This window comes from Poecilia reticulata, chromosome 2 (assembly GCF_904066995.2).
Source record: "Poecilia reticulata chromosome 2, P_reticulata-male-v2, whole genome shotgun sequence".
In the NCBI taxonomy this organism is placed as follows: Eukaryota; Metazoa; Chordata; class Actinopteri; order Cyprinodontiformes; family Poeciliidae; genus Poecilia; species Poecilia reticulata.
Window position 1 is genome coordinate 21,404,272 of NC_088831.1, and position 12,389 is coordinate 21,416,660.

A 12,389-nucleotide genomic window follows, 5' to 3' on the forward strand; every position below is an offset into this window, starting at 1 on the left:
ACACAAAACTGTAATATTTTTGCAATCTAAAAGGAAAAAACATCCTACTGTACTCAGCTTTAGCAGATTATTCTAGTTTTTAAGGGCTCCAGCTGGTCAAAAACTCAAAGTAAAAGCCAAGTTTTAACTTTATTAAGGACATCTGTTTATTTCGTTTATTAAAATAAATTGTTCAAGTTTCATTTTACAGCTTTCAGTTGGAAAACTGTAAAATTAACCATTCAAATCTGCAGAAATTATTTCACTCCCATCACCAATATACACCAGTATGGTTTGCATGCCAACTTGTTGAAATTTACAATCCCAACCGATGATAAGAGATGAGGCGACCTTACTGACCTCTGTGACGTCCATGACCTTGATGGCCGCCAGTTGTCCCGTCTTAACATGTCGACCCTGGAAAACAAATGGAAAGAGATGAGAAAACTGCAAACCAGTGATTCTGGGTAATTACTCAATATATGTGCCTATTTTTCGTGCGAACAGTACTGCTGTAAGGCAATCCGTCGCACATAGAGACAATGAAGACAATCTGACTTCCTCCATTTTATTTACAAAAGCACGAAAATTACCAATTTTCTCTGTGGACCAGCTTTGCAAAGTGATGCTAGGAATCAAAAAAGCCTCCGAAATGACAGTTTTATAGGCTGCGAAAGCATTCGGGGTGATTCATTCGGTCGTAAAACCAAAAACCGCATTGGAAGCCTGTCATTTTCCGCCACAATAGCACAGAGAATCACAGACGAACATCCAAACATTCGGCATTCTTGAACAGACTTAACTCAGTGTTTTCAGTGTGCATTCATGGAAAGAAAAAAAAAACAACAACAACCCTACACCAACAGAGCACAAACGTACTCTTGTTATACCCAGTACAGTACAGACAGAAACACACTATGAGAGTTATCTTTTCAGCTGGACAGAAAGAGCATCCAGTAAACGGAGAGTAAGAAAAGCATTTAAAAGACAGAAATGACGGACGCAACAACGGTTAACGACAACCAACCGTCACCACAGCTGGAAAAAACGGGGGAGAAATGCTGTTGGACCTCGTCATTTCACACACGTCCGCACTGCCACATGATCCCACTTTCTTTTGTGGGAAAACGGGAGCTTTGACACCCAAAACCTTCAGCCCTGCGGGGGCCGAAACGAACGGGTGAAGTCCGCAATCCCGACGATGAGAGATTAACCCATTTGGGCTCGGCCACTGGAGACGTGTGAGAGTGTGTGTAAGATATGCGTGAGGGCGGGGTTAGTGAAAAAAGGTCAGAGCTGGTTGAGAGTGACAGGAGAACAAATGTGAGCTGGTGTTAACCCGAAAGGGCCGCAGCGCCAGACACGTTGGCAACTTAACAAACACAAAAAAAGAGTCCTCTGTGAAATGCTCACTGAAACTTCCTGAAATATAAATATGAAACTTTCATTCATAATGCTGATCTTTCGGAATTTCACAGAAAAGTGGACAAAACTAAATATTTTTCTGACTAAAGCCAAAGCAAGTGGCATTGGAGAAAAGCATACAACAGGACAGTGATCTAATAAACCCCCAACTATGAAGAAAATGTAGTCGAAACTAACAGGGAGCCTCGTAACAAAAATCCCTTTTCCAAGAAGGCAGCTTGTCTGTAACATAACCTTTGACGTTATAGAAGATCGTTTTAATTGCGAGACAATAAAAAAATGACTAACTACTGAATGTGTTTAATGAATTCATGGTATCTGAGTTGTGTCCCTCAGATACCAACATCAGAGTTTTATAACAAACCTAAAAAAATGTCACTATTATTATCTATTAAACAATCCGATCAGCAACATGTGCTACTCACACGGCGGAGTCAACGAATCTTTCTTTATGCACTTGAGGTGTGACAAAGAGGTATTGAAGGTATCCACTGACATCCACTCTCTATATCTATGCTGATGTTTCGATTGCTAAAAATACAACAAACTGGAAAAATGTTCTGCTTAATATTTGAAAAGAGTTTTTTGTGATCATCTATGTACAAACTTTAATTGTACAGAGTATTAAGTATTGGAATGAACTGCGCAAGTCCGTACAGTGGAGCCCCGCCTTTCGCAGTTCAGGATTCATGGATTTACCTATTTGTAGCTTTTTTTCTAGAACATATCTATAAAAATTCAAAAGAAAAAGTAGTCTAGTCCCCACCCGCCGCCATCCCCTTCTGTAAATGAAGCTAAAATACAGCAACACTACTTGACATGCTACCTAATGGTGTTTGCAAAAAGGCAATCCAGGACTGCCACTTTTTATCCTATTAGCAAGAGCGGAAATAAGGCAGATTGTACACATTAGCTTCTGCGGCAGTGTTAAGATGGCTTCCACTGTGTGTTTTAATTCATATTAATATATCTGGAGTTCAACTTTGAAAATAGGCACTTTTTTGCATTTTAAGAGTCTCGAGTATTTTCAGATTCGCAGGTGATTGTTGTTCCTAACATTTGAAAAAACCAGGAGTTCTTTGGTATCAGGAACAAAAACGTAAATGTGTTCTATGAAGAAAGATCAAATTTGATTTTGGCTCATAAATTCCAATCCTCGATTAACTCTTGCGTTCATCTCTTGGTTGTATCATCTCTTCCTAAATGACGACACACAGACACACTTCAATTCAAATCTCAACCAATCATTTGTCCCCATTTTGACAGACCAGCTGAATAGATCAGACTTTGTTCCAAGTCTCCACAAACTGTTCAGACCTCATTGGAAGCGCCGCATGAGGAACATCACAATCTGAGCACACTTTCACTCGCTGACAAGCGAGCTCAGGTGGACACACACACCACACATCAACACACACTCCAGACAGACTCGTGAAGCAGCTGGTATCATGCAGATTACATCATGACAGACACTAATGAAGAAACGTGACTTTTTCCTTCCTGGGGTTGTGTTTCACCGAGTCTCTCAAGTTAAGAAAAAAAAAAAAAAAAAAACACATTTATAACTCCCCGCTGTTCACACACACTGTGTGCATGTGTGTGTGTCTGTGTGGGAAAATGTGATGTGTCACTGAACTAATCACCCAAAAGATGTTGTTTCAACTGCTGACATGTTTCTGTGGCTGAGCCGTTCCTTTGTGTTTGAGAAAGGTGACCTCAGTAAGGAGTCCCCCTCCCCACCCGCCACCATCCCCTTCTGTAGTCCCGACGCACAAAAACAGACCCACAACGGCTAGAAGATGACATCACCCTCTCTGGTTCTTTTGTTCGACACCGAGACGCAGACCCACGCACACACCTGGCCAGCCCAGAGAGAGAAATCCCATCTGTCTGTCATTAAAACGGCTCTCAATCTGCTGATGACAGACGTAGACCTAATCAGATTTCTACAGAAACTTGGTGTCAGTGTAACGCTAAAAGAGAAATTGGCTCTCTGTCGTGTTACATCTGCGAAGGCGCTCACACGCAGATTTATTTCTAGGCCGGCTTTAGTCACGAACAGATATAGATGTTTCCTCAAAGGACGATTACTTGTCAGTTACAAATGAAAAGTAAAATAAAGAAATGAGGTAAGTGTTTTGATTGGGAGAGCTGAGGGAAAGGAAACTTGTTTCACCCGGAACCAATTAGGAAACAAAAATTGCTAAATTAAAAAAAAAAGAAAAAAAGAGGGAGAGTTGGACCAGACGCAACTGGAGCCGGTTGTGGCTTCCTGATTAACAAAAATGAGTAGCAGACCTCATGAAGCAGACTACGACCATTTGTTTTGTTGCACTTAGCGAATGGCGACGTGGAGAACCAGAAATGATTGCCAAATAAATGTAAGCACCTTCACATGACGCTTTCTTGTTAAAATGTTTATAGCCATCTGAGGCAAAGGGTCCAGTTCCTTGCTTCCTATTCTTGCTATGCTCATTTCCTGTCTGTACAGCGTCAAGAAGGAAGTTCAGATTATCTCTCCCAATGACCATACAAGGCAAAGATTACATCCCCTACTCCAACATCTCTCTGCTTGGCTTTCTAACCGTATGGCAAGACAAGAGATTTAAAGAGGAGCAGTAAAAGCATTCGCAGCAAATTATGTCGTCGTCCAGGAGATGTTACTGTGAAATATCATCTTCACGGCCCAATAGCTGAGCAGGTGTAATGTCATGACTACAATGATTCTTCAGATTTGCTGAGATTCCATTACAAAGGTGTGCAAAACAATATTCCAGCAATGTAAAAAAAAACAACACAATTTCACAGTTGCTGTGTTTTCATTAAATTGGAAACGAAATTAAAATCAAACGTGAATATACTTGTTAACGCGATAAGTCTTCAAAAATCATGCTGCACCATCGTCCTCCTACCACTTCCTGTCGTCTTTTTCGTCTTTTCCGCCGGTAGTAGCATCCGATTATTGATCACATGACTTGCAGTCATCGTAGTTTTTTTTTTTTTTTAAATACACCAATTTCAATTCAGCCGAGAAACCACATCAAATTAGCACAAAAACAGTGAAAATCACGGCTTTTTTTTTTTTGCCAAATTGCTGTGTTTCCTTTAAGCAAATTTATTTTTGTAATTCCAACTTGCGCAATTTTACGGTCAATGGAAACTGCATCCACACCTTTTGGGAAAAATAATAATAATAGACAGTGGATAGAATGTCAGAACCAAGAAGGTCCAAAATAAAATGCACATCACTGGAAACAAAAGCCAAGCGACGTGGAAAGATGCAGACTGTGAAAGGAGGAGTAAAAGAAACTAAAAACATTTTTGCCAACTCTTTCATTTGACTTTGAGTTTTCGTAAGACAGCACGTTAAAGATAAAGCACTCATTGAAGCTTCCCATTAACACCTCCCAGCTGACTCCACGCTCCTTGCCAGTATGATATAATCCTCTGGTCATCTGCTCTCCCATGACTACTACCTTTATCGCCGTTCTTCCACAGTTCCCAGACATCTGGATCACAGCTTCATCTTACATGGAAAAACCCACAAGGCTCGGGGAAGTGAGAAGAAATCCCTGTTTGGTTCCAGTTACTGAGATTTTCAAATAAATGGTGTGTCTTGTATTTTTATTTTTTTTTTAAATAAAAAGAGAAAAGAGTACGTAGGCATCTTTTTTACAAAGATGAAGTCATGGAGACAGTAACAGGTTGGCTTTACTCAGGTGTAATAACTCAGAACGTAGAAAGAAGGAGCTCGTTGGATCAGGTTGATTCACGACGGTGAGTTCATGACCAGCAGCCTGTCTGTAGATGATTTCTCTTTTTGCATCCGTTCTACATCGACTCACATCTACCGTGTTGCAGATAGTTTATTTAAATATTGCTGATGTTCAACATTAATCTGCAGGCGAAGTTTAAGAACAAACCTGTGGCTCTTCAATGATGGCTCAAGCTAAAGAACTTGTGTCAGTATTTCGCCTCAAGTCTGTTTTTCTACACCAGAATGGCAGTAAACTATGGGTCTACAACATTCAACCATTAACTATTCACACCAAGTGCAAAGCAGCTGCTGTAAAGCGATGCCTCGTAGTAGAAATTCACTGGTAATGTACAATATGACATAAGAAAATGTGTTTATACTTCTAGTATTCCCATAAGTATTCTATCAGCATAGCATTTTGGTTTGTTTTTTTTTTGTTCTGGATATTATTAGTATATTAGTAGGAGAAAGCAAGCAAAAACAGCTTGATGAAGTAACATTATTTAAAGCAGACTTTCTATTAAACTAACAAATGACCAAAACTATGACGCATCACGGAGTTATTTTTCTAAACGACGAGCCATTTTATGGACAAAATGTCTATAAAATGTCTAAATTTTCTTGAAAGCAAACTCAATAATTTTTAATTTAACCTTTAACCTTAGTTTTAACCTTAATTTCTCATAAAGTACAACATGAATTGTCATCTGTTATCATATGGTGTATTGATCTAATATACATCTCTTCATCTTCAAAAAAAATCAAAGCCAAAATGCTTACAGAAACCTTTTTGATGCCTGTACTTGGAAAAACAAACTTAAAATCTATTTCTATGCCTTTTTAGACTTCTTAAACAACCACAAGGACTTGGAAGAGAGGGATCACGTGTGAAGAGGAAGAAAGGAGGGGGTGGTGGTAAAGTGTCACACGGTTTAATAGAGGAAAAACAGAGAAGAAGAAGAAGCTGGGATGGCAATGAGTTTGTGTGCGAGTGTGAATCAAGACCTTGAATCATTCCACATCAAAACGTACACAATTCAGAATAACTTGTTGTCGTCTGTTTAGATGAAACCAGAGCATACATCCAACTTTGCTGAGGCTCAACTCGTCCTGTTTGCAGTTTTTGAGGACAACAACCTCTTTATTTCATCTCGGGGCTCCAGGAGATGAGACGAGAAGGCCAGGTGCAAGCTTTGCAGCAGACACACAAACACTTTTACAAAAACATGCAGGAAAATCACACACTCACACAAACACACTTTTAATTTGTGCAGCTCAGCAAATGCGAAAGCCAACAAGTTCTTATTGATCAAACTACCGGTGCGTGTATTGAACTAAATGCTCGTCATCATTTTTAGATATTTCCAATAAGCGAGAAGTCAGAATAGTCCTTTTTCTTTCGTGAATGGTTCCACACAGCAGCTGCCAAAGGATTTTCAGTCTTTCATCTACAATGCTGTGATGATAATAATTTTAAAAAAGTGTTTTAGCAGAGTAGAATAAAACTGCTTGAATCAAGGTAAAGTCAAGGCTCCTGGTTTTCCCCTCTAGCTGCAGTTTTCACCAAGTTTCCTCAACTGGAGGTGTTTTAAAAAACAAACTTCCAACACAAGATTTCAATCGAGATTCACTGTATTTTTTATTGGATAGCTTTTAGGGAAAGTGAGAGAGAACGGCATAAATACAGTGAAATAATTTTATGTGTAGTTGTCATAAAGACAAACTAAAAGAATTCAGTGAATAAACAAAAGAATCAGACCTTTCTTTTTACCTTGACTCAGTGTTGTAGTACTCATAATCGGTCTTGGTCTCGAGACCATTTTTTGATGTTTTGATGGTCTCGGACTCGACCGCATTTGGTCTCGGTCTCGTCTCGGGCTCTGAGGACTCTGCATTTTATTTCGAGACCAGTCAAGACCGCAACTGTGAAAATATCACTAAACGTACCGCATACTATCCAGTTTATTTGTTAACATCTTTGTTTTCAGTGGATCCAAAACGCACCGATTAAAGTCCAAGCAATAACGTGTTTCTGTTACTCCCCCTCCGCCTCCCCACCTTTCACTCACACACAGCTCTGAGACATGCGCAGTGATTTCCTCTGAGTGGCAGAAGATCTGTCTAATCATCAGAAATAGAATATATATATATATATATATATTTATTCTATATATTTATTCAGCATGTTCGTGGAGAACGTGGTGCTAAATGACCTGCAGACGACCTGATTATCAGGTCAGTAGGTAGATAATTCAGTCAGACTTTATTAACAAACCAGCGTTCTGACAACTATCCCAGCTTGCATCGTGCACTTCTTCTTCTACAGGCAAAAATGAAGTCGGCGGCTGCTTACCGTAGTTGCTAGACGTGTTGTGGCTCAATATTGGTCCATATATAAGGCGCATCGGATTATAAGGCGCACTGAGAGTTGTACAAATTGAAGGTTTTTAGGTGCGCCTTATAGTGCGGAAAATACCGTGTATATATATATATATATATATATATATATATATATATATATATATATATATATACATAAAATATACTTTTGTCATAGTACCCCCAAGAATTTAAAACTACTTTCACCCCTGTATATACATAAAAATGCAGGTTGGACAACTGAAGTACATGGACACAACATGACTTGACACACTATTGGTGCATCCAGGATCGGCCAGTCCTTGGCGTTGATTGGTCACAACCCCCAGGATTGTAAGGAAAATCTTACAATCCCAAGGTGATTTTCTCTGTGCATATTAATGTGTGTTTGACTTTTTAGTTATTAAAATAGGCAAGTATGATCAATTTCAGAGGATCTAAATTCTACAAATTTTGGAGGACCACAGTAGTGAATCTTCTCATGGTTTTATGCTGGATAGCGTGATTTGTTTCTCACATTTATAATTACCGATGAAAACCTAATTCAGTTACTTTCTTGTGTTCTAATTCGCTCGACGTATTTACTCATTCCCACAGGAATGAGGACATAAAATTCAAGATATTTTTTCAGTTACCGATGGAGATGATACGTTTGGACAGGATTTAACTTCTCGTTAAGGACGTCGAAGACGAGTTCAACGTCTAAAGAGTTTACTTTTTCACATTTAGTTCAGGTTCTGGAGCTGCTTTGCTGGATCTCAGTGTTCAAACAGGCAGTCCTGTTTAAGTAGGCCAAGAAAACAGTGTCTCTCTGGGGAACAGCCCAGAGCAGACAGAAAGAAAGAGGCTGGTCAGTTGGAAATCTCTACTGAAGGCTGCGGTGCAGATAAAAAAAAAAAAACTAGACTGTCTCTTTGTTCCAAGAAAACCTTCAAGTGCCTGTATTCAGCTGAGTTTACTTGAAAGTGTATTTTTCAGGGGAAACTTTGGGTTAAATACAGTACAAACTGAAACTCAAACACACAAAGTGACACAGCGGATAAGTCCAGAGAGAAAGGAAGCAATAGAGAGGCATGTAGCACTAGACATAATTGGATCTCGTTGTAGTAAAGGGGGTTAAATTCTGGGCACGGGGACAAATTTCCATAACGTAATGAGCGATCACCCCATTTTTAGACACACATGTAAGACCGACGTGTCATAGAAATGGATACGGCTTGTAACCAAGCCAGCAAACCGCAGCCTGAGGGCTATTCCAGAGCTGAACATGGAAAGCTGGGGGGAAAAAAACAAACAAAAAAAAAACAAATGCTGAGTCCGGCGATCCACTTAAAGTGAGTTCACACTGTAATTTACACCGAAATGCCAACACAGTGACTTAGATCAACAGGAGCTTTTTGACTGTTTCTGATTATTGGGACATTTTAACTTAATCACCAAAAACACCACAAGTAAGCTACGTTAAAACGATAACGGTTAATTGCACCTTCACTCGAGAGATTCATAAACGTCTTTTTAAGACAGCAGCAGGCCTCTTGTTAGTCACACGGGGTGGGTAGAGTAGTCGTCTTGCAATCGGAAGGTTGCAGGTTCAATTCCAGCTTCCTCCTGTCATGTGTCGATGTGCCCCTGGGCAAGGCACTTAACCCCAAATTGCCTACCGAGCTGCGTGTCGGTGTATAAATGTGTGAGCGTTTGTGAGAGCGAATGGGTAAATGTGACTCTAGTGTAAAGTGCTTTGAGTTGTCAAAATGATTGGATAAAGCGCTATATAAGTTCAGTCCATTTACCATTTAAAGAAACTTCAGCAAAGTTAGCAGATAAAAGTTTAGGTTGGATAGTAAAGTTAGTTTAGCTTACAATTTCTACTAAATATACTTATTTTTTAATCTGCCCTTTTCTAACCTGTAAAAACTTCAGTTGCTATACAGCAGACAAAGAGACCTTGCAGAGGATAGTGAGGGGAGATGAAGGGGCCACTGAAGTGACCCTAACCCCTCTGTGTCCTTGACCCTTTCTATTACCTTTCTGGACTGCTGCCTTGAGCCAAACGATACAACATCAAAAGCAGAAACCACTAAACCTTTAACCTCACTATGTTGAGATCACATATTTCACGTTGAGCTTTGTTTTCATATCTGATTAATGATCGTAAATCTGCTGTTGGACAGAACCAGGTGATTCTAAGCTTGACAAAGCTAAAAAATCCCATCTCCTTTCTGACCAGTGAACACACCATACCAAGAACAACCACATCACGCTAAGATAAAACCTGGTGGTGTAAAAGTTGGTACAGAATGAAAGAGGCTCTTTTTGGCATTAGTCAGGAGAAATCTGCAGGTAATAGGAACAAAAGTGGTCAGTTTTATCCATTTTGTCTAATTTTATCTGAAGGAAAACCTGGATTCGAAAATGTCATGCGTCATGTGTTTGCAGGTATCCTTAATCGATATTCAAGATATACTTAATAATGCTAGCTGCCAACCACTCACTATTTGTGCTAAACATCAAGAAAGATGCAGTTTAAAATATAAACTATCTTCAATTTCTCTTTGCTCTCAAGTATTAGTGTAATCCTCTTTTACTGCAGAGCTGTGTGACAGACTGCTCTCTCATACACACAGTGTGACATCGCTGCTTATTAAGACAGTATAGTTGCAGATAATGACTTACCAATTTGTCGCAGAGAATAGTCTTTTTTTTCAAACATCAAGCAGAATATCGCTGTTGTTTACCTTGTAAATAAAAAATTATACCTTGTGATAAAGTGTGTGGTAAGGTGGAGAAATAAAAAAGAAAGTTGTTTTAAAAAAGTTGGGTAGACTATCATCTGTTTTTAATGGAAGAATGGAGATATTCTGTAATTTGTTTGAGCTGTTTCTCACACATCCTTTTTCATTATTTGTGGATTTTCAGTCAAGCAGATTGAGTTCAGCAACTTCAAGAATTGATTTATTTTACAATAAACATAAGTTATTTAGGACAGATCAATTTTCAGTGAATTCAGAAAGTAGAAAATTGTAGCTCTTAAAGTTAAAATTGGAATTGCCAGATCAGAGCGACACGAAATCAGGACTGGATATTTCTGATTGGTGCATCTCTATAGACAAAATCATTTTACCACTACTTTTTAAATATTTCTTGTCATTTAGAGACAAAATCGCTGTTTTGTTTGAAGTATTAAAAATAAGGAACATCAAGAGGAGGTGCTGCTGTACCGCTATTGTAAAGTGAAGTGAAAAAAAAAAAGCATCCTCCCACTGATCCATTCATCATGACATTCCTCCATCACCCATCTGAGCCCGGAGGATCAGCAGAGAAAACACATCAATACAGCACAGACAAAGGCAGGGAGAGAGGCGTGAAGGACAGGAGAGAGGCGGATTTGGAAAGAAAACATGGAAGACGGAAGAGACGAGTGGTTTAAAGCAGAATCCATGTGACATTATTTTTTCAGGCTGCTTGCATGAAGGCAAAAAGAGAAAAAAAAACAACAACAACACAGAAACATGGAGCGATTACAAAAGAATGACTATATTTCAAAGTACAAATTCAACCAAATAAAAAAGTTTATTGTGTTATACAGTGAAAAACACCACGTGTGCACGTATCTGTAAAAATATAACCCTGGAGATTCCTCAGTAGAATATCTAAACGTGTTACCCTCACTAAAAACTTCATCATCCCAGTCAAAATGCGGTAGTACGAGTCCAGTTAAAGTGACTGAGTGCACTGGAGGAATTATCTCGCTGTCCAACGGTATTACCTCTGTTATTACTGAGACACGGCACTGACTCCACCCCAGGTCCCCGTTAGTTCAAAAGGAGCACAATGGACCGGAGCGCTCATTAGTGTTGATCTCGGCTGACTAGGGGTTGCACAGATATGAATAGGGGAAATCGCACAAATCTGTTTATAGAGGCCTGGTGGCAGATTCAGGATCAGGTTTAATAAACTGACAAAACAATGCTGCTGAGGACGGAAGATAATCCGTCTTCCTGCTGGAAGGTAATTGAATTCTGCCTTGAGTCGGCCTTGCTGTGGGGTTTGGCTGAGCAACACGTTAGCAGTTTGGCTTTGATGCGTCCACTGCAGCAACGCAACCATTGACGCTCGTCCCACAGATCCAAACATGCTGCACGATGAACGTCTTGAGGTTACACAACCAGCACGAAAACAAGGCGGACAACACACCTGAACGCAGCTCTGCAGCATGCAAACAACAACAAACTGCTGTCATGATGGTATATGGCTGCTTGACTTCGAACTGGAAAAACCTTCAGAATGTGCTACTTTTGATTCTCTTACGTAATTCCTGTGAGGAGGCAATCAGGCCGCAAGCGTTCTCCTAGTACTTGGCATGCAGGTTTTTCATTCCTGCAAATCCCATTTGTCCAAAGACAATATTACTGTTTTCACATCTGGACTTGGAGATCGCAAAATTGACGTAATTTGCGTCTGTACATTGGAGTCCTCCGTCAGTTTCGACCTTGCTGTGCAGAAAGAACGACCGTCAGGATGTGTTCTGCTTATCTGCAGCGTGGAATGATGCATTTCAACCTGGCACAATACCTCAGATAAGGTACGCGTACCAAACATCTAAAATCTGTTCCCCTGATGGCAGCAACCTTTAAAAATTTTATTTTTTTAATAGATTGTACATCAACTGTTTTATAAATTAGTCATAAACCCTATGAGGACTCAACGTTTACTATTCCAGGACTTTACTTTGAAAGCGTTGCAACTACATTTTGCGTTCAAACCGAGCAACCAGCCAATGTGTGCAATTTGGAGGTCTGTGCATTCATCGGAAGTACAAGGAATATACTCTTTTTTTTATGCAAGACAC

General features: G+C 39.6%; 1 protein-coding gene across 9 annotated transcripts in view; it reads right to left on the minus strand.

Annotated features, from left to right (window-relative positions):
* LOC103478343 (mitogen-activated protein kinase kinase kinase kinase 4-like) overlaps positions 1–12,389 on the minus strand; it is a 95,941-nt gene that overhangs the window by 47,306 nt on the left and 36,246 nt on the right. For 8 of the 9 annotated variants that reach the window (XM_081600378.1, XM_008432109.3, XM_008432117.3 and 5 more), the window contains exon 3: positions 340–396. In XM_081600378.1, the coding sequence (XP_081456504.1) occupies positions 340–354 (15 nt within the window). In that variant the 5' untranslated portion in view covers positions 355–396. Of the gene's footprint in view, positions 1–339; positions 397–1,006; positions 1,142–12,389 lie in introns of those variants that run through there. The other variant, XM_081600392.1, reaches the window with a different exon arrangement.